The 20,389-nt window shown below is 52.2% G+C and overlaps 1 protein-coding gene across 4 annotated transcripts in view; it reads left to right on the top strand.

Moving 5' to 3' along the window:
- Positions 1-120: 120 nt before the first annotated feature.
- The window catches only part of LOC122374079 (serine/arginine repetitive matrix protein 2-like), a 34,138-nt gene continuing 13,869 nt past the window's right edge, over positions 121-20,389 (top strand). Inside the window, exons 1-13 of one of the 4 annotated variants that reach the window (XM_043352609.1) lie at positions 121-186; positions 2,762-5,995; positions 6,370-6,519; positions 6,915-7,123; positions 7,623-7,760; positions 9,237-11,078; positions 11,412-11,531; positions 14,613-14,738; positions 15,158-15,346; positions 15,791-15,992; positions 17,651-17,799; positions 19,376-19,501; positions 19,827-19,937. In XM_043352609.1, the coding sequence (XP_043208544.1) occupies positions 2,827-5,995; positions 6,370-6,519; positions 6,915-7,123; positions 7,623-7,760; positions 9,237-11,078; positions 11,412-11,531; positions 14,613-14,738; positions 15,158-15,346; positions 15,791-15,992; positions 17,651-17,799; positions 19,376-19,501; positions 19,827-19,937 (6,531 nt within the window). In that variant the 5' untranslated portion in view covers positions 121-186; positions 2,762-2,826. Of the gene's footprint in view, positions 210-236; positions 267-2,761; positions 5,996-6,369; positions 6,520-6,914; positions 7,124-7,622; positions 7,761-9,236; positions 11,079-11,411; positions 11,532-14,612; positions 14,739-15,157; positions 15,347-15,790; positions 15,993-17,650; positions 17,800-19,375; positions 19,502-19,826; positions 19,938-20,389 lie in introns of those variants that run through there. The other 3 variants (XM_043352606.1, XM_043352608.1, XM_043352610.1) reach the window with 3 other exon arrangements.

Raw genomic sequence — 20,389 nt, 5'->3', positions numbered from 1 at the left:
AATAAAGCAAATTTGTAACAAAACTACAAAATTATTAATTATACGTCATTTTATTGGATAAAAAAGATACTTCTTTGCAAAGCATTTGTAGCAGCTGCGTCATATATGTCATGAAAAGCTAAGCATGGTAGGACAAACATTTGGAACATACACAAACATCTCCTCGATTTCGTGCAGAGTTGTTATGTACCGTGCTGTGGAGAAGCAGTGTTGGTATTTGTATTGGGGCGAACATAGAGGATCAGGAGCATTGGGACAATATCTGTGTACCTGCACTCTGCAGGAATCTCATCTTAGAACAAACTTCGATAAATTTAGCGTGGCGTGGGTTCGGCATCCGGAAAATCAATTTTCCGGGATCATTCGGTGTTTTAGGCTGACACCGTGGACATGCCAACGAGTAAAAGAGTTATTACTGAAGCAAAAACAATCTAAAAATATGACTAGTCTGTTCCATATCAAGCTTGCAGTAGGAGTTTCTTTGGCAGATCGCTCCGCTCCAGAACTTGCGTCTTAAAATGTAAGAGCTGTATATACAGAAATCACGCACTGCTTTCAGCAGGGCACTTCGGCTGCAAGCTTGAAACGGACAGAGTATAATTGCATCGATAGTCCCTGCAATACCAAATTATCACCATTGATCCCAGATAATTATCCCTCATGTTCCGTATGTCGAACGTACGCTTGAGCGAAACAAACCACTAAAAAAAATCAAACTTGAACTTGAACTGGGATCTGGCAGGAGTTTGAGGAGCATGAGTTTAGTCTTGGAAGTCAGATTATAGTGGTGGAGTGGTTTTACGTTTAGCATTGGGTGTGCAGTGTGCACTGTGCAGAATGCAGATGGTGGCGGATAAGATTTAATTCCAATATTATATATGGCCCTATTATATATGATATAGGGCCTTGCATTCTAACGCCAGGCTGGAAAACATCCATACACTACAGCGGATGCCTGTGAGACCGTCATGCATCAAAATGTGGCGCAAGAGATTTCGTGCTGAAATAGGGGCATGATTTGTACCAAAAGCTGGGTGCCTTATTCAGCCCAAATTTGGAGAGCATTCTGGTCTAGTCTAACTAGGGGTAAGCTCCTTGCCTCTAGATTCAGCCGTCCGGGCTCAATTCCTGGGCAATGCATGTGGCATTGCAGATGCCTGACCACTTGGAACAGCAAGAGGGTTCCGGTCAGCACCTTGGTCCACTGGATATGGTGCTTAGCCCAAACCAACTAATCGACCAGCACCCAAATCAAGTGACTTATGCAAAATGCATTCATGTTAGATCCCCCATGCTAGAGCATCTGAATTTGTTGATGTTTCCTTGGAAACACAGCTCTAGGGCTGCAGAGTTGATGGATTTTGGTGACTCAGTTTGACTCTGATTCCTGCTTTCAAAAACCAACTCCAAATCCAGGTAGAACTATTGACTCCAACTACTCCATCCCTGACTCTGGGGACCTGGCAGGGCTGCAGAGTTGATGGATTTTTGGTGACATTGACTCTGACTCTGGCTCTGGTTTCCAAAATTGACTCTGACTAGACTCCAGTCACAACTGTCAAATCCGACCGAGTCCAACTCTGCAGCCCTATCCAATACCACAATATGCATAACACACTGTAGCGTTATGCTGTGAAACAGGGCTTGGGCCGGAAATTCCAGGGCCACAAAAATCGGCGGAGTTCGAGGCTGGCTGGCGCCGGCGTGGGCCATGTAGCAGAGCAGTACGTGCTCCAGCACATCAGCCTCTTCTCGGCATACGGTGCAGAGCGCCGCGGGGCACCACTTGTCCGGGCACTGCTGGCACGCCGCGGAGGGGTGACGGCCGATTCGGTGCAGGTGCTGGAGCGAGCGGCCCCAGTAGCCCGCCCTCATCTGGTGCACCGAAACGGCGTCCTCTCGGTCCTCTCCGGGGATGGGGAGCGGCAGAGTACTCCCGAAGATTGGTTTGAACGGTTTGAATAAAGACTCGGGCCAGCACTCGCGCCACTGACGCGAGGTCGCACGATGAACTGCCCCTTTTCCCAGTACCCCTATAACCAAATAGGGCACCTATGGGGGAGCCGATGCAAAGGCTATTCCCCCAAAGACTCATCTGCATCTGCATCTGCCCGGGTCAGCGAGCGGGCGCCCTAAGGCATGGTGTCCTGGGGCAGGGTACCCGCTTGTTTCGCCAGGTAGTCCGCGCGCTCGTTCCCCTCGATCCCACAGTGGTAAGAAGTAAGAACCCACTGTTGGATTACTTCACGGCGCTTGGCGATGTTCAGCAAGGTCTTCCATACCTCCGCACCGATGGGGTAGGTCGGGCGGCTCGCGAGCTGGAGCACGCGACGACTGGGGCTGGGGACGTCTCGTTCTGAGCCCTTTTCAGAGCCGCCCGCAGGTCGAATGTGCTGCTAAATTTACAAGCGTCCCGGAATATTTGGTGGCTGTCATTCGCCGAAAAAATAATGCGGCTGCCATGCACCGAAAAATTCAGCGGCTGCTATGCGCTAAATTCAGCGCATGTGAAGCTACGCCGGATGTCCGCCGAAATTTTCGGCGCAATCCCGCCACTACGCGGGACATATTCGACATAGCGTGTAGGTACCTATTTTTCCAGTCTGGATAAGTACCTAACGTACCTATCTAAGTGGATGACTCACAGGCACAGAGACATGTAATTAATGAAGTATGCATGCAGTAGCTCTTGTGTTTTTTACTGGGGTTCTCGACTGCTGCCGTCTAACAACTAACAGTACCTATTCTGTTTTTGTTTCAGAATGGTATAAATGCTGATGCTCTTGCGTGTGTGAAGTATCCAATGCATGGTTTCTTCATCCAGCAATGTCATCTGAAAATCAAGCTGCAGGTCAGCATTGGAGGCCTCTGCAGTCAACACAAAGTGGTGGCCCTTCATCTGCGCCCGGCAACTCCTTTGGATGGAATAACCAAATGAGAGGTGGCCGTGGACCTGGACCTGGCAGCTGGCAGCGTTTTGCAGGGCCTTCATATCAATTTCCGTTTCGTGGTCATGCTCGACGTGGTCCCGGCCCCGGGAGACCGCCAAAACGGAGACCGCCCCAGTTCTTCAGACCACCCCAAAGCATGTGGGCCCAGCAAATACCTTTTAGGCCGCCTTTCCCAGGGATTCAGTCACACATTGATTTTACTTCTGATTCCATGTGTGATGATTCAGGTTCATTTATGCCTGACAAGCCTCCCAACTGGCAACTGAGACCGCCACAGCCACCACAGAATCATCCACCTCATCAGTCACTGGATGCGCCGTTCTACCGGCGAGAAAAACAGGTGCCCACTACAAGCAACACCAACTCCAAGAAGAAGAAGAAGAAATTATCAACTCCACCAAAAAAAGCATCAAGTGCAATCTTAATCAGGGCCTCCGAACGTCAGAAAGCAAGACATCAGGCCGCTGTCAGGGTGCAAGCAGCACCAAAGGCGTCTCCAGGAAATTCCGCAAAGAAAAATGGGAAAACACCTGCCACCAAGAAGACAAAGAAGGCGCCTGTTAAGTCTGCAGAGCAAGTGGCAGAGGAGACCAGACTGAAGGCCATGAAGACTACTGCCAACAAGATCAAGACGCTGCTGAAGAAGCCCAAGCCGGCAGCGGCTGCAGCCGGCCCTTCCAGCGCCTGGCTGAACGCTCCCGAACAGGAGTCTGCCGCCGGCGCGTCCGGCCCACGATTGTCGCGAAACCTGCTCGGCGAGCTGGAGTTCTCATCGACTGACTGGCAGGCGATCGGATCGGGCGGCCTGGGCGCCAGGGGCGCGGCAGAAGAGGGTGAGGACAGAGAGACGGAAGACGATGATCAGGTGGAGATCATCGAACAGGAGGTGCGGGAGCCGGAGGTCATCTCCATCGCCGGCGAGGAAGAGAGCGATGAAGAAGAGGAGGATGATGGAAAGCAAGATGATGAAGTCGTTGACGAACTGGTTGACGCGGAACAGCCGCGAGAGGAATCTGGTTCAGCAGCGAGCTCAGACGATATTCCATCTGAAATTCAAACGAGGGATGGTCCTTGTGCTGACCAAGCAGAAGACGTGGACTCGTGTAAGGCCTCTGATGCTCTCTCCGCGCCTGGTGGCGATCCTTTGGTGATGCCTTTGGCGAGCGATGCGGGTGCGCTGTCCGCAGCGACGGCGGTGGACTGCGCTCCGAGGGCCTCATCCGACACCTGCGACGGCGCGGCTCAATCGTCAGCAGTCACCGTCAGTAATGAATTAGACGAGTTTGATGCGGCGGATGTCACCATGACGGGCCGGAGCGGCGGCCGGCGGCCGGCAGATCGGCTCAAACACACCAGCTCTGTACCGTCTCCGGCCGTTCCGGCTCTGGACGGAGGCGAGTCGGATAGCTCGGGGCCCGCCCCCTCGCCTCTGCGACTTCCTCGGTTAGAAGAGTCACCGACGCGTGCTCCCGAGGCGGATGTGCCCAGCGGCTCAGCGTCGGCCGCCCCTCGCACGGCTTCCCCACTGTCCAGGTCGTCGCCACGGCTGAGCATAAAGCGCAGACGATATCAGGGCTCTGTGAGGAGAGGCAGAGGTGGTGTCTTAGCGACACAGCGTGGAGGGGCATCGGCGCTGCTATCTGCTGCCGAGTGTGTAACGTCGGCAGAATTTCAGCCAGTGGTGAGGATCAAACGCGAGCCAGGGCTGGATGGTGACGCGATCTCCGGAGCGCGCGGTGCTCTCACGTCGTCCTCTGAGACCGCCACTCCGTCTCGCAACTCGCCAGCCGAGTCGAGGGCCGAGTCCCCCACTGTCGTGGGTGTTCTGTGGACGGAGCAGCCAGCCAGCGGAACGCGCACTCCGCCTCCACAGCCGGCCACCAGAGCACCCACCCCGCCTCCGCAGCCGCCTGTCCAGCCCTCGCCCGTTCGGCGGCCCAGAAAACCACGATCTAAACCGAAAGCTACCCCGCCCTCCAAGAAGACCACCCTTCCTGCCGCCCAACCGGCTCCCAAGGAGCCAGCGAGCAGGACCTCAGAGATGCCAGTCAGTCAGCCCATCGTGGTGGCTTCCGAACCTGATAAAGATGCCGTCGTTTTCATCTCTCCTAGCGCCGACATGTCGTCAGCAGCGACAGTATCATCACCGGCTCATGGCCGCAAACGGCGGGTTTCCGACACGCAGACCTCTCCGAACAGCCAGTGGCGTCTCCCGGTCCCCAGCAAGCGGGTGCGGTCCAACTCTGAATGCTCGGCGCTGGAGGAGCCAGTTTCCTCCCGTCCGCGGCCGGCGCCGACCTCGGGTGCGACCAGTACGCTGATCCGCCGACTAATGCGGATGGGGAAAGAGTCTCTGCGCACTGCGGTGGACGACCCGACCCTGTTACGCTCTCGTCACCTGATTTCCGAGCTGATGCGGACTCACCGCGGGCAGCAGGCGCGGCGGATGGAACAGGAACGGTTTGCTGTCGGTGGTAGCGGAGGCGGTGGATCGCCCGCCCGGAGAGATACGGAGGAAACTCTCCCGGCGGAGGTGCTGTCGGACATACAGAAAATCCTGGAGAAGGGCGCCCCCGGGGAGGACAGTGGGCCGTTACTCACGTCCAGTCCCGTGCCGACTGGCCTGCTGTCCGCCGAGCGGCTGGGTGTCGCCAAGCGAGCCACGGGACGGGAGCCAGTGTCGACCGCGACATCAACTCAGCCGAACCCTACCTTCACCGCTAGCTCAGTAGCTCCGCTGGGCGGCAGTGGACGGGGTCGGGTCGCTCAGTCCGTCGCGGCAGCGTTCGCACGTCGCGCCAGTGAGGCTCAGAAGGAGAAGGCGGCGACAGAAGGTCTGTCGAGACCTGATGAGTCACCTGTAAGGATACGCCCATCCACAGCGGCTGCGGCAGCGCCGGCGCGATCGAGCCCCGTGAGACAGTCGAGTCCTGATGTGGTGGCGGTCTGGGGAGGTTCTCGGACCAGAGCGGACTCTGATCCGGATATCGCGGAGGTGGTGACGGTATCCAGACCTTCCGCCACCAGCACGGCGACTACCAGCGGTGAGTCGAGCAGTTTCTTGCTTTCCCGTGTTCTGCTTTCGTTGTTTCGTGCATTGAGCCACTCATTTTTATGGGTAAACTTTGCTATAAAGTATGTGAAACAATATTTTAGTTGTTAAAGACGAGTTTTTTTTTTCGTTGTTGCCGAGTCACCCGCTTCACCATGAAGCATGGTGACGTTTTCACTGTTCAAAGATGACAACTCTGAAGCCCTTGCTTGGTATGGCGCATCTTTATGCATTTAACCTCCACATCTACATCTTCTGTGTATGCTTCACTATCAGTCCATCACACACTACCCGTCACACAGCTCACCAGGCCATCCCTCCCACCACCACCACCACCACCAACCCACCCCTCTCCGTCTTCAACAGAGGACCGCAGTCGGTTCGCGGCGCTCAACGGCAGCGCGCGGTTCTCGTGTCTGGACGGCAGCTCGAGTCGGCCCGGCTCAGCAGTCAGTGCCAGCGTCCAGGGCCGAGCCCGATCCCCTCCCAGAGTGGTGGTCTCAGCGGCAGCGGCGGGTGAGTGGCATGATACAATGACACGGCACTTTGACACGGATAGTGACGTATGCTATAGTTGGCTAGCGATGCGCAGGTTTATTGGTGTGAACATGCCAAGGCAATCTTGTTTTAGGCTGGATGGTGGATAAGTAAGGGGTATCTGGTTACACAAAAAAAAAGAATGTGTGTCTTACTGATCTAGGTATGGTTGATCCGTTGCGAACTGCCTGAAATTCTGTTGGGCTTGGGAGATTCGAAAATTTTAGTAGGATTGTATGTACCTCACTTTCCACTGCGTTTTTCTTTTTAAATTGTGTTGCTCGCAGGGACACATTTGGATGCACAACGTGCAATGCATTTCCTACTTGCGCTGTGTCTTCAGTCTCACCTCCGATTCTGCCTGCTCCCACCAGGCGCACAGCGCGGCAAGGCTCCGCTGCCGGCCGCCGAGCCATTCTCCGGTCCTCCGCCGTCTCTGGAGCCGCGCAGTATTCGTCCGAACGTCGGCGGCGGGCGGCCCGCCGGAGGAGGCCGAAAGCCTTGGGAGTGTCGCTCGTGCTTCTCGCAGAGCTGGACCAATACGTGTCGCATCTTCAACCGGCATACCACCGTCATTGAGAAGGTAGATAACTTTACTCATGACCAGCTTTTCTACGTTAATGGCAGTTACACATAAATCTAGTATGCTTCACACCAGTATTAACTAACCCACTCTAAGGCAATTCCAGGTGATCGTTGCGGACCCGGAGGCTGAGCCAGTGACCAATGTTGGCTGTCGTATTCCACGACTCTTGTGCCATCTGACGCCCATCGTAGCGTGTGATTTCGAACTGACGGTATGGTTTGATGTTAAGTCAGTCGTGGATCTGTTTCAACAGGCTATTGTTGCAGCAGGATTATTTCAGCCGACGTCTGCATTTTTTGGCCCTCACAGAGCATGCTACTTCTGTCGCATTTGTTGTCCTAGGATGACATGTGATGTCTCAGTTATAGTACATGCAGGTGTTTTCAGACCCAACTGTTTTGTTATTTTGGTGCCCCAAAACAACAGGCCCAAGCTCAGCTGGCTTTCACACCCCCACCTCAGTCGTACCTCACCTCTACCTCACTGCCATTTTCAGGACGTGTACCGCCTGGCCGACGAGCTGTCGTCCCGTGAGCCGGCCTGGGATAACATGCTGCACCTGTCGCTGGTGGAGAACCAGCTGCTGGGGCAGGTGGAGGAGATGGAGGAGCAGATCCTCGCTCTGCAGACCGAGGTTAGTCGCTAGTCTTTCAGGACCTACGGCAAAAATAGTGGTCAGTAGGAACAGGCCATCGCCCGTGCTGGCGGAGGTCAGTCACTCTATGGCATGTCCGGACGTCTTTTTAGAACAGTCATCAGAAGGAACAGATGATCATTGTCCTGCAGACCGAGATCAGTCGCTCTGTGACCTGTCAGGACCTACTGCAAAGATAGTGGTCAGTAGGAGCAGATCATCGTCCTGCAGACGGAGGCTAGTCGCTCTCTGGTCTGTCAGTGTTAAGGATAGGGTTCGGTAGGGACAGATCATCGCCCTCCAGTCCGAGGTTAGTCGCTCTGTCGGGACCTCTGTACAGGATAGTCATGTCAGGTCAGTAGGGATAGATCGTGTCGCTCTATGGCCTGTCCGGACCTCTGTTTAGGTTAGTGGTCAGTAGGAGCAGATCATCGCCCTGCAGACCGAGGTCAGTCGCTTTATGGTATGTCCGGACCGCCGGCTGAAACAGAGTTGGGTGGGTGCGGCGCCATCCAAATTGTAATAGCCATGGATGGGGTGATGGCCGAATAGTTCTGAATGGGAATCTGGTCAGAACGCCTGACTGATGGAGGCATTGTCTATAACCGTCGGTAGGTGAATGGAGAATTGAGAAAAGTTATTTTCCCGAACTCTATAAAAAAAGTCCGTTGAGTCGAGTTTTTGCCCAATTTATCCGTTCGATGGGGCTACGTATCTCGATTGGCGAGTTTTGGGGGCTCCTGATGTAATTGTGCAGTGAATGCAAGCATCTAAAACACCGCAAGCATCTAAATGCTGACATATTTTTAATACGAGACGTTCACGAAGCAACATCACCCCCGATGCGTAGTGCAGACTGCTCATAACCGCATTCTCCGCACTCTAGACCCACCCCCTAATCCCTATTCCAGCTGATGTTATCCGCTAGGCCCTGTCTGACACATGTTACCGGGGCCCGTCTGCCTGCCTTTGTCGGAACAGGTGTGGAATATCGATCGCAATGTTCTGTCATCGACATTATATAAATGACTGTTCACTGGATTCTGAGAAAGATGACGGAGAAAGATTACCGTACTTTGCGTGTTCGGCTACCTTTACCCCTCTGTTGCAAAGGATATTCCTAGTTTTGGGTTACCTAAAATAAATGCAATCCTGCACAATGCACACCATTATGCAATGTTGAGCTCAATCGTGCCTTTATGTAATGTTATTCATCTGTAGCAGGTGTAATCGAATCCACTTAATCTTCGCTTGATGTAATATCATATTCATATTTCAATTATTAAAAGCTTTCACTTACGTAACTTGAAAGTGGATCAGTATGTAATAACGAATATAACGAATATTGTTTATATAAATGGCCATTTCTATCTAGCTATTTCGCTCACTGGTAATATTGCAATTATAACTGATTGCCCTGAATGATACCAGTCTTCACTGAGATGGGTTTTCACACTACCCCTCTCTGCCCCACAGATGCGACGTCTGCGCCAGATTGCCCGCCACATGCGCGACGTTCGCCTCAAATGTATGAGCTCCGGCCGTGACGTACAGCCGGGCCAGTTCGGCCTGCCTCCTGAGGTACAGCAACTGCTGCGGCGACTGGCCGAGCATGCCCCAGGCGCTGCCGAAGGACCGGCGGACGGCGGTCAGGGTGATGGGCCCGGCAGAGGGACGGGGGAGGGGGAAGGAGAGAGTAGAGAGGAGTTGGAGCGCAGACCAGAATCGGGCGACGCGGCGAGGACGACAGATGGTGGTCCTTGTGATCGTGTTGGAGGGGAGGATAGTTGTAATTCGGCTGGGAACGTCGCCTCTGCTGCAGCCGCCGCAGCTCCTACCGCGTCCTCCGCCACAGAAGTGCCACCGCTCCCCGGCGGTGTGCGCGTGAAACAGGAGCCGTCGGAGCCGGCTCCGTCGGATCCCTCCCCGGCGACTGCTCCCACCGAGACGGAGCCACCCTCCTCACCCCCTCGATCGTCCCCGCCGCCGTCTGTTCCACCGACTGCCGCCGTGAAACCGGACCCGGCGGCAGCCGGAGACGATGGTATGGAGGTAGATGAGGACGAGGTCAGTCTGGCACGCGCCATCGTTCGAGTGAGGAACGAATCCGAGCTGAACGAAATGGCTGCTGCGCTTCTCTCGGCTCCTCTTGATCAGGATGAGCCGGAGGATCCTCCGGTGAGTGAGAGACAGACTAGTCAGGAGAGTTACAACTGTCCACCACCGGCTAGCGCTGAAACTGGCGGGCCGGCGGCTATGTCCTACCTGGGACAAATTGACAGCAGCAGTGAGCTATACAAGTCGCTACTGGAGCTGGCGAAACATAACGGTAACACGGTGATGCTGCGAGTGACTCCAGAGGGGACAGCCGTGCCGGCGGGAGAGGGAGAGCGGAGGGAGGAGGAGGGAGAGAGGGATGGAGAAGAGCCGAGGATGAGCGTAGCAGAGATGGCGGCTGTGAAGATGGAGGTGGGAGAGTATGGGGTTGAGACGGCGGAGAGAGGAGAGACGACAGAAGAAAGAGAAACGAACGAGAGAGGAGAGACGTCTGGTGGTAGAGGGACGGAGAAGGATGGAGAGACGACGAAGAGGAGGAAGGGGAGGGAGAATACGACAGAGCGAAAAAATACGAGCAAGAGGAAAGATACTTCGAAGGGAAGAAAGACAACGAACGGCAGAGAGACGACAGATAGAAGAAAAACGGCAGATAATACGGGCATGATTGAAACAACTGACGAAGCTGTAAGAATTGGTGAAGTACAATCTGTTAGTGAGACTAGAGAGACAGAAAGGACTGAGAAAGCTAAAGGAGACCCATGGAAGGACTCTGATACGGTAGTAACATTCAGGGAGAATCAAGGACAAAATGAAGCAGGAAGTAAAAGGAAAAACGAAGATGAAAGCAATCAGACAACGGACAAGTGTCATGACAAAGAGGAATCTCACAAAGATGACACAAGCAATCCCAGCAGTTATCACATCCATAAGAGTAAAAAGAAGAAGAAGAAGCACAAAAAGCACCGACACGCTGAGGGTGATTCCTCCAGCAGCGCCCCATCGGGTGGTTCCACTCCCCACGACCGACGCAGGGCCGTCTCGGTGGAGATCACGGCGGACGTGCGCCGTGCTCCGTCCTCTGGAGGGGATGACGGCAGGAGGGCGGTCTCTGAGTGCGGCGAGGGCGCTCCGCCGCCGCCGGGACACTGCGGCCAGAGGACGATCTCCCAGGAGGAGGGCGCAGAGCTGCCGCCTGAGGCGGACATTGTGGCCACGCGCACCCGGCTGGATGACCTCGGAGTGCCCATTGTCAGCGTTCAGGTGAGGATTACCGCCCAAGGGCTGCTGGCTGTCGTGGTTGGTTTGCAAATGAATGCATTCACTAAGCATCCATTTTTTTTTGTGGTTGTTGGAAGATGACTAAGGAAAATTATGACATTTTTCCGGTTGCTTTGTGTGAGGTAGATTCTTGCAAGTTTATTCTTATTTTTTACTTTGCCAACATTCTGGTATAATATATAAATTAATGAAGCTGTTACTTGCGACTTTAGAATGTATGCAGCTGTATGATTATCCAGATACTGACCGCAGACCTGTTCTCGTTACATTTCCCTCACCATTACCCCGCTGTCCCACTGTGCGCCTCTGTTGCAGCTGCACGCCTCTTACGTGTTCGTGCTGACTTCGGCGATGGTTCTGCACCGGTACACGCTGCCAGCCAGCTTTGTGCGCAGCCAGTGTTCGACGCAGGTGGTCTGTGACACAATCTCGCTCGTAAGTGCCTTCCCTCCCCCTCCCCCCTCCTTATAACTATTCCAATTCAGAACCGCGCACTCGCCTAATTTGCTGTGCTTGCACTGTAGGCTTTCGCAACAACAAAAATATAGCTGTCGTTTTGCTTCCGCTTTGTGCATGACTTTAATTAAGCTTATTTTTTAATTAGGTGCGATATGTGTCACGTAGCTAGAAGGCCTTAGGCACTCATGTATGGTTCCTTTTTTTTCTTTTTTCTTTTTGCTGGTCTGACGCAATGTAGGTATATGTATGTTATGTAATTGATGCTATTTGGATCCCAGCATTACGCTGCTTTGTAAATTATAAGAATATTATGTTTTACTACCTTCTTAGTAATGCATTGAGCTGAACATATATTTGCTCCAATTTGTGGGCTAGAATAGACGGCGCAGCTGGTGGCTAAGAGCAGAGCCTATTGTGGGCTGGCTGGGGCTGCGTTCGCACTAAAGACACCCACCTGTCCTCACGTTTTCCGCAGCTCGCGAGCCCCGAGCCGAGTTCCATCGATACTCCTGTAACTGCGGTGGGTATTACTGGCCTGTCCTCCGTATTCTATGTAAAGTCATCACATTTGTGTCAGCGCTATCGCATAACGTTTGTGGCATCGCATTGCAGATTTGCCATATGGTTCTGGATAGGCTATGGTATGAGAGCGCTGGCCTCAAAAAGACTGGGGCATGGGTTGGGAGAACATTATTGATGCTCTAGGCACAGGATATATAGGCGCTTATATAGTCTGTCGTAGACTATATTCCGTGAGTTGGCTTAGAGGGAGTTTCGTGTATCTCAGGTAGCTTATGCTTTGTCACCCGGATCTTATCCACAGGCTCAAATGACGTCTACGATTGGTGCTGATTTGCATGGATTAAACGAATATTCTTTTTATTTTCGGATATTGTATTTTGTGTAGCTCATTTATAGGTAACAATGACGTGAAATTAAATTCAAAGTGTCAAAGTCACGTTTTAGCAACATCTTCCAGAACATAGCCTAGTCTTTTCGTCCTACCTATCATACGCTAACACCTGCATTTCTTGCTTAAAGGTAGTGTGCCACCTTTGAAAGATTTCCCATTTTATTTTTCCTAGGATAAGAAGCTTCTGTTTTTACCTAATATCGCAAAAAAAATCAAAAATGGGCCTGGAATAGTGCCTTTTTCGCCTAAAAGTTTTTCGGTTTTTAGATATGTATAACAACTGTAGTGGGCTCACCTGCAAACAGGCGTCGGGCAACAATCGCGAATGCGGCGCACTTGTGACAATAAGCAAAGGTCATTATAGTGTTACGACCATACGACGTACGGGAATGAGTTATCAGCTGTCTAATCGTAGACAACACAATGTCGAGCCTTAAACTGTAAGCCCGTATTGGTATTGTTTCTTTTATTTGGCTGTCGAACATTATTTATGGTTTGAAATATGATTTTATGTAAAATAATTGATATGAAAAAGCCGTCTTATAAGTTATGACCCCATTTCACCACACGCAAGTGGCAGAAATGACAATGATCAGCTGACGCATTTTTCTTGGCCGAAGTCAGAGCGCGCGGCCCGACGCACCACGCGTATTTGGAAATTCCGACCTCGACGAGCATCAGAAGCCACCTAACAGGCGTGTTCGAAACCGCAGGAGATGATGATGAACGGGTTTATCGAAACTTGATTGGATGAGCATATCGGTAATAGCGATTTCAGTGTGTGCATTTATTGTTCATAGTGGTGTAAAATGTGGTTGGGGTACGACCGACAACCCGTCGGGGCGAATTTCGCACTGGGGTACTCAAAATTTGAAGAATTTAAGACGTTTCCATGAGTTTTGAAGGTATGGATAAGTTCTAAAAATCCGGTTCTCCTTATCTGGGCCATTAACTCCATACGGTCCAAGAAAGCTGGCACACTACCTTTAATTCCGTATTACACCACATATTATCCGTTTATTCAGTCGCTCACCACCACCTCATTAACCCGCGAGTTGCTGGGGGGGGGGGGCGTTAAACGCCCCCACTTTTTTCGCCGGGCCATAGCACAAAAACGGCGCGCCTGCGGCGCGCAAAATTTTGGGTACTTGTAGGGAATTGATTGAAGTTTATTGTGACAAAGTTTCAAAAAAATCGGTCTGAAAATTTTTGAGTTATCGAGGTTTTAGTGACGTCATGATTTCTGAGTTTTCGACCAAAAACGGCATATGTTCAAAAAATCATATAAAATCACAAAATAGACATACAGACATGCCGTAAACGCCATTAGATTGCCAATACCATGAGCAATCAAATGGCTATCTTCGATTATTGATTATCGTTCCGCATTTTCCAAAATCTTGAACTGAATCTTGGCAATTTCTCGTGACTACTTCACGACCATGATCATGCATTTCTTAAATTGAACTTTTTGAGCCAAACACGTATACACATATGATAAAATGAATGTCACCATCATGTTCTACGCCCCAAATTACCCATAAAACATGTGTCACAGGCTGCGAATATCAGTTTTGATTTTCGGGGATATGTGCCTACCCGGTTGACCTGACCTTGACCCTGACCTATGCTTGACTGACCCCTACATGGAGCTGACACTCTTGTAGGCCTTATATGATGGATTGTGCACCGTTTTGACAGAGTTTATGACGAGAGGCGCCCATTGCGAAGTCCTGAAGTCCATGCTACTGAAAGCCCGATTTCAGGTGTTTAACCTGACCTTGACCCGACCTGTGACCTCAAAATTCAACTTTAAAGTACACATCTGAAGCGTCTCGTCGCGTTCTTTCGTTTGCCGCCTCGTGCGTTTCGCTGCGCCTATTGGTTCTCGAGTTATCAGCTGGGGGCGTTTAACGCCCCCCCCCCCCCCCCAGCAAACGGTGGGTGGCGAAATACCCCAGCAGGCAGCAACTGCCGGGTTAAACCGCCATAATAATTGTCTGCAAGTGTAACATCGGGACAGTTACATGTCCCCTAGTTGGACAGTTTCGTTATCAGCAGTTGGACAGTTTCGTGTCCCCTAGTTGGACAATTTCGTCACCCCGCCCCTGCAGTGACCCCCTCTCTTCTCCTTATGCCCCCAGTGGTCGGCTCCGTCGTCGCTACCTCGCCCTCGGCCCACCTGTATGGCGGTTAAGAAGATCAGCAAGCACGTCTCGGTTCTTATCGGAGACGATACGGGCTCTCTTACTATCCTAGCGCAGGTTAAGGTACGTGTTATGTGCGTTAAGTGTTAGCGGTGTTGGTTGCTCATTATGTAGGAGTTCAGGCACTGCTTGCTATCTTGGAACTGGAAAGTTTGTGTGTGTGATTTGGGGGATAGGGTGGATGTGAGATATTTATCATTTAATTCCGGATGATTGATGAAACTTCGCCACTGGGTTTTACGGTGAATGCCAAAGTGGCGGCTAGTCTGATGACCATCTCATGGGTGAAATTATTGACGATCGTTCGGCTATACTACCAATAACACTTACGGCGGAAAGTCCACTAGGCTAAGAGCTCCGTATTATAGCCCCCTCGATATGTGCGACCGTGCTGTAACTCCGTCGGGGACCCTCACTAGCCCCTCCCTCCTCTCTCCAGCTATCGCCGGGGACCCTCACTAGCCCCTCCCTCCTCTCTCCAGCCGGACCCGCCGCCGCCGCCGCCCGCTCTGCCCGGCTCGGAGAGCTCAGATGCCGCGGCGAATACGTCGACATTCGAGAGCCACTCGGTGCGCCGCGTGCACGTGGGGAGTACCATTAGCTGCCTGTCGCACAAGGCCAACCGGCTCTATATCGGTGGAGACGCCTTCTTCGCTGTGGTCAATGCTGAGGTGAGAGGACTGAGAGGATGAGAGATCAGTGAGTCAGCGAGGAAATCATAAGGGGAAAGGGTGTGGCTTTTACTGTTAGGTTTGCTGTGTTACCCTGATAACCGTGACAAACGATAATCACAATGATAATTTTGTTAGAGGAAATAAGTTTGCGTAAAAGGTGCTGGCAGGAGGTACTGACGGGTGCACAACTGTGCACAATGTCGGGGAGATGAAACGTCCTGTCAACTGTTGTTTTGAAGGGAGTGAATGTGACCTGGGATGACCAAAAGGAATGTTATATTGCCGTTTTTATATTGTTCTTTACTCCGCTTTGATTTTCGAAACGTGGAAGCACAGACAGATTGACATATCTGCCTGCTGTGCCTTTTGTCGGACTGAGACCCGTACAATTACTACACAACCATCTTTCCAGCATTAACGCCCCCCCCCCTCCCCCTGCAGCGTCTGTTGGCGCTGAAGACCCTACCCGAGGAGGAGGGCCGGCCGCTGCCGCTGCGGTTCTGGCCGCCCGGCGACGTGCTGCTCAGCTGGCACCCCGTCCAGGGGGACGTGGGCTGTGTGAGACCGTTCCACCTGGAGGGCTCGTGCCGCGTGGCGCTCACCATCCGCGGCAGGTGCCTCCAGGTCCGGGACGGGCTGGACGGTGAGTGTGGGGGGGGGGGGGGGTAACAGGTGGGGTGAGGAGACAGGGTAACGGGTGGGATGGGCGGGGGGAGGGGTAGCTGAATTAGAAGCTGTTCCCCGTCAGGAAGGAGGAAGGGACAGCTGTGGACAGAAGGGACAGAAGGGACACTGCTTTAGTTTAAAATGGGAAGGATGCTAGATGAGGTAGAGAAATGGAGAATTAATGGGGTCGTGCAAATGTCGGTGTTGAGCGAGAAGAGGTAACTGATTACGGAGCGAGCGAAGCGAGCGGAGTCTTTCCTTAGATTAACGGAAATTTCTGAGTATGAGCGACCGGCCGGCCGTGGTCACGATTCTGCGACGCTTATATCTCAGCAACCACTTGACCGATTTACACGCGGTAATTTTTGTAGGATAGCTTCATTCCTTCTACCAAGTATTGGACTATTGCCGATGCATGTGGGTGACCCCTTATGCACGTGCCATGTGCAAAACGAAGAGGTGTCACTTTTGTAATTGTTGCAATATCTCGGTAACTACTTGGCCGATTGCGCTGAAAGTTGGCATGTAGGTAGGCACCCACTAGGCAATGCATATCCATGTGCCAGAATTGGGGTGCTGCTGCACGTGCGCACGTGCAGGGGTCGATTCCAGATCTCGAGAACGGCTGGACCGATGGCGCTCAAATTTGGCACATGGTTAGGGACCGGTTAGTAGGGTGCCGTGCAAAACTCAGTTGGGACCCATTTTGCACGTGCGCACGTGCAGGGTGCCGCTTCCAGATCTCGAGAACGGCTGGGCCGATTGTGCTCAAATTTGGCACATCGCTAGAGACCGGTTAGTAGGGTGCCGTGCACAAGTCAGCTGGAGGTACCCTCTCGAAATTTCGCACGTGCAAGGCTCACCCTCTCGCTCGCTCCGTTAGTCGCCCCAAAAGGCGTTATACTGGTAGGGAGTTGGTGAGGGAAAGGGTTAGAGGGATAGTAAGTCAGTGTTCGCTGCTCGACGGTGATCGTGGCTTGGGATGATGGTCATGACCGGGAGATGGTGAAGAGGGATATGAAGGAAAATGGAAGTGGAGAGCGGAAATGGAAAAGGTTCTCCGGAACTTAGTTGCTTTAAATATGATGAGCGGTGAAGAGTGTGGATTGATAAGTGGCTATTGGGAACCGAAAATCACGTGTGCTTGGTAAGCAGACCTGGCAATTGCTATATGCATCTTACTTAAATATTGAGCCTTATTTATATATTTATTTATATATTTATTTATTTATTTATTTATTTATTTATGCTATGTCAGCGTCTTTCAGGGAGGCTCGACTATTGTTGTTAACTGAAAATGTATTTGCATGACCTAACAGGCTTTCATCTTTGTGTTTTTGTCCCCAGCGATGAATACTAGCACTCGCGTGTGACCTTCCACTTTGCCGAGACGAGCCTCGGTTGCTAAGGAAATGCTATTATCGCCTTCTTTGTGGCTCCATCGTGCGGAATGAGCTTATTGCGTTGGATCGTCGGGTCACGTCCCGCGTCTGCTGCGCGCGGGACGTGTGACTCCTGACCCTCCCTAATCCCTAGTCTCTACGCTCGTCCAACGCCCACTGTGCCCCCTATCGTCCCCCCCCCCCAACGCTCTCAGCTGCTCAGCTCATTTAACGCCCACAATCTGCCGGTCAGGCGAGCTCCTGTCGACGGTGGGGTCTCAGGTGGCCGACCAGGGCTGTCATCTGGCCGTGCGATGGGGCCACGCGCTGCACACCCTCCGGCCCGGGGCGCCGGCCGTCTCCACAAGACCCTCCTGCTGCCTCAGCGTTGTCGATCTCGAGGTGAGGAGGGGTGTGGCTGGTTTTGTGTGGTATGATAGGATGTGTGGGACTTATGGCTGAAACAGACTCTTTCCGCGTTCAGGAAATCGCAATGCGAGAGCCTATTCAAATACATTATAATTCCTCCCGTATCAATCGCATCCGGGAGGTGCGTACGATTGATGCGAGCGTGCTTCCATGTATTTGAATAGGCTCTCGCATGCGATTTCCTGACCGCGGAAAGAGTCTGTTTCAGGCATTAGGGATTTGAATTATCATTTTGCCTTGTTTTTGGCTTGTGGCGTGATTTTAACTGCCTACATCACACTCGTTTTCATTCGCATTAAAGCCATTCCTCTCCTGGCTGTATTATCGAGGTAGGATTTAGGTCGCGGCGGATAGCTTTGAGTCACAAATCCTATTATCTCATCCGCCAGGTCCGGACTGCCGTATTTATTTATCCCTACGAGTTCATTAAAGTCTGTGATTGTGTGCCGCGTCGGTTAGTAATCTCTCAGATCTGAATAGAACGCTTCAACAGCTATGATGGGAGCTTTGGGCTTTGCTAGTGGTCGATGCTATAAACTGACGTAAAGCCCCCTGCATTCTGCAAAACGGGTTCGCATAAAACAGTGGTTGAAGCGTTTCACTAAATGTCTCCTAGCATGTCCCAGGCCACCTAGGCATAGAAAATTGCGAATAAACCATTTCGGTAAGCCAACGTATCATATATTGAGACGTTCTCAGAAAGTAAAATGAGGAATGCTTCAGATTTTGGCTTCTGCCCAGTTCTCGCAGAAAACGTATTGACAATAATATGAACATTGAGCAATGATTGAACTCCTACAACTGGATCCGGCACCGCCTCGCCGAACTTCTCTTCAAAATATTTCCTAGCACACCAAACACGTTCGCAGCTCATACACAGATCCCAATCTGGTTTAATGCTGCTTTTTCCATGCCGTTGGCGCCGCGCCACCATCCGGTACGGGATTTACTGACTTCCTGGAAGGCCATTCACAGCTCCGTGCTATCGACGTGCCGCTATTTTGGCCGCTCATATCGCGCTCCGTCGGGGCCGCTTGTGTCGCGGCCTCCGTGACTTGTGTGGTCCTCTCGTCGCGGATCTATCCGCGAGGGATTGGACAATGACTGGAACCTCCCTGCCCCTCCCCGTCCCGCCCCGACCCGCACCGCTCCTCCCCCGCTCTGTCCCGCCCGCTCCGTGCCCGGCCGGCCTCACTCAGTGCTCTCAGTCATGGCTTCTGAGTTCTGACAGACAATAATGCAGACATTACCAAATTCTGCCGCCTCGTACTGCGATGAATGCACGAGTCAACGTAAACTGATAATCGTTATTCTTATGGCTGAGTCAGACAACTTCGAGCATTATTATAAAATTGTTGGTGTTATAAAGTTGTAAGGCTGTTATTACCGTGTGCAGTCCATGTTCTAGTAATATTATTTTTATGTCTATCATGTGTTTAATTCAAATTTTAACATTTTCTGCAGTGCTAATAAACTCTGCCTATCTATTCATCTATATTCTATTTGTCGAACTCCATCTATATATTAACCCATCTATCAATCGCGGCAGAAATGCGCGGCTGTCGGCGCCGGCTACTGTCTGAAGCAGGCCATCACTGCCCTGGACGCCGACGGTGACCACCTGTACGTGGGACATCAGGACGGCTCACTGCGAGTGATGATTTGTGCCGAAAAGGTGGGGACCGGGACGGGGGTGGGGATGAGGGATGGAGGATTGTGGGGGGGGGGCGGCTACTTTGGTGGACTTTTCGGTCATTTCGTGGGTGATGGTTGTGGGTTCCTGTGTGTATGTAATTTGGGCTTAATATTTCAGCTTATTTTACTTATTCACTTACACATTTAACTGTGTTATCAGCTTTCTCCTTATCTAGATCCGCCGAGTGGTTTCTGAATATTATGAATTAATAATTATTTCGATCTCCTCCTGTTAAAAAAAATATATCTCACCCACCCCGCCGTGCAGCACCCCGCCCCTCTCACCCCTGCCCGTGTACCCACAGACGGACGAGCCGCTGGGCGGCGAGTCGGGCCGGCTGCGATTGCGCTCGGTGCGGCAGCTGCGCGGCCAGGGCAGCTCTCCTCTGCAGACGGTGGCCGCGCGAGCCGACAAGGTGAGGGTCGGAGCCAGCGGTTCCCCAGAGCCGGGCTGACGGGCCTGTAACCTCCCCGCCGGCCGGCCGAGGCTGCGCCGTCCGCCGGGCCGCCCGCCCGCCGCAGGGACACACGGGTGGTACCGAGAAACACAGACGTCGGCGCGGGTACAGAGTCACAGACACAGTAGCATTGACACAGGCTGACAGGCGGGTTCGGAAGATAATGACACAGAGGCAGCCAGATGCTGCACAAAGGCTTATACATACAGGGTGGAAAGTAATTACGCGAACATACTTTTTCGTCTTATAGCAATGGAAAAAGCGGTGGTAACATGACAATTTCATCTTTTCATATATTCCTATTTATGTGCGATACACTGACAAAGGCGTTCAGGCATAATTGACATGAGCATGTCAAGCACTGTTGGCCAAAGCTTATTCCACGCCTCCTGGAGCTGTCTGGTGAGGCA

The sequence above is a fragment of the Amphibalanus amphitrite genome, unplaced genomic scaffold (genome assembly GCF_019059575.1).
Source record: "Amphibalanus amphitrite isolate SeventyFive unplaced genomic scaffold, NRLGWU_Aamphi_draft 001599F_arrow, whole genome shotgun sequence".
In the NCBI taxonomy this organism is placed as follows: Eukaryota; Metazoa; Arthropoda; class Thecostraca; order Balanomorpha; family Balanidae; genus Amphibalanus; species Amphibalanus amphitrite.
The sequence above is the reverse complement of the archived record's forward strand: the minus strand, read 5'-3'. Positions and strand labels throughout refer to the sequence as shown.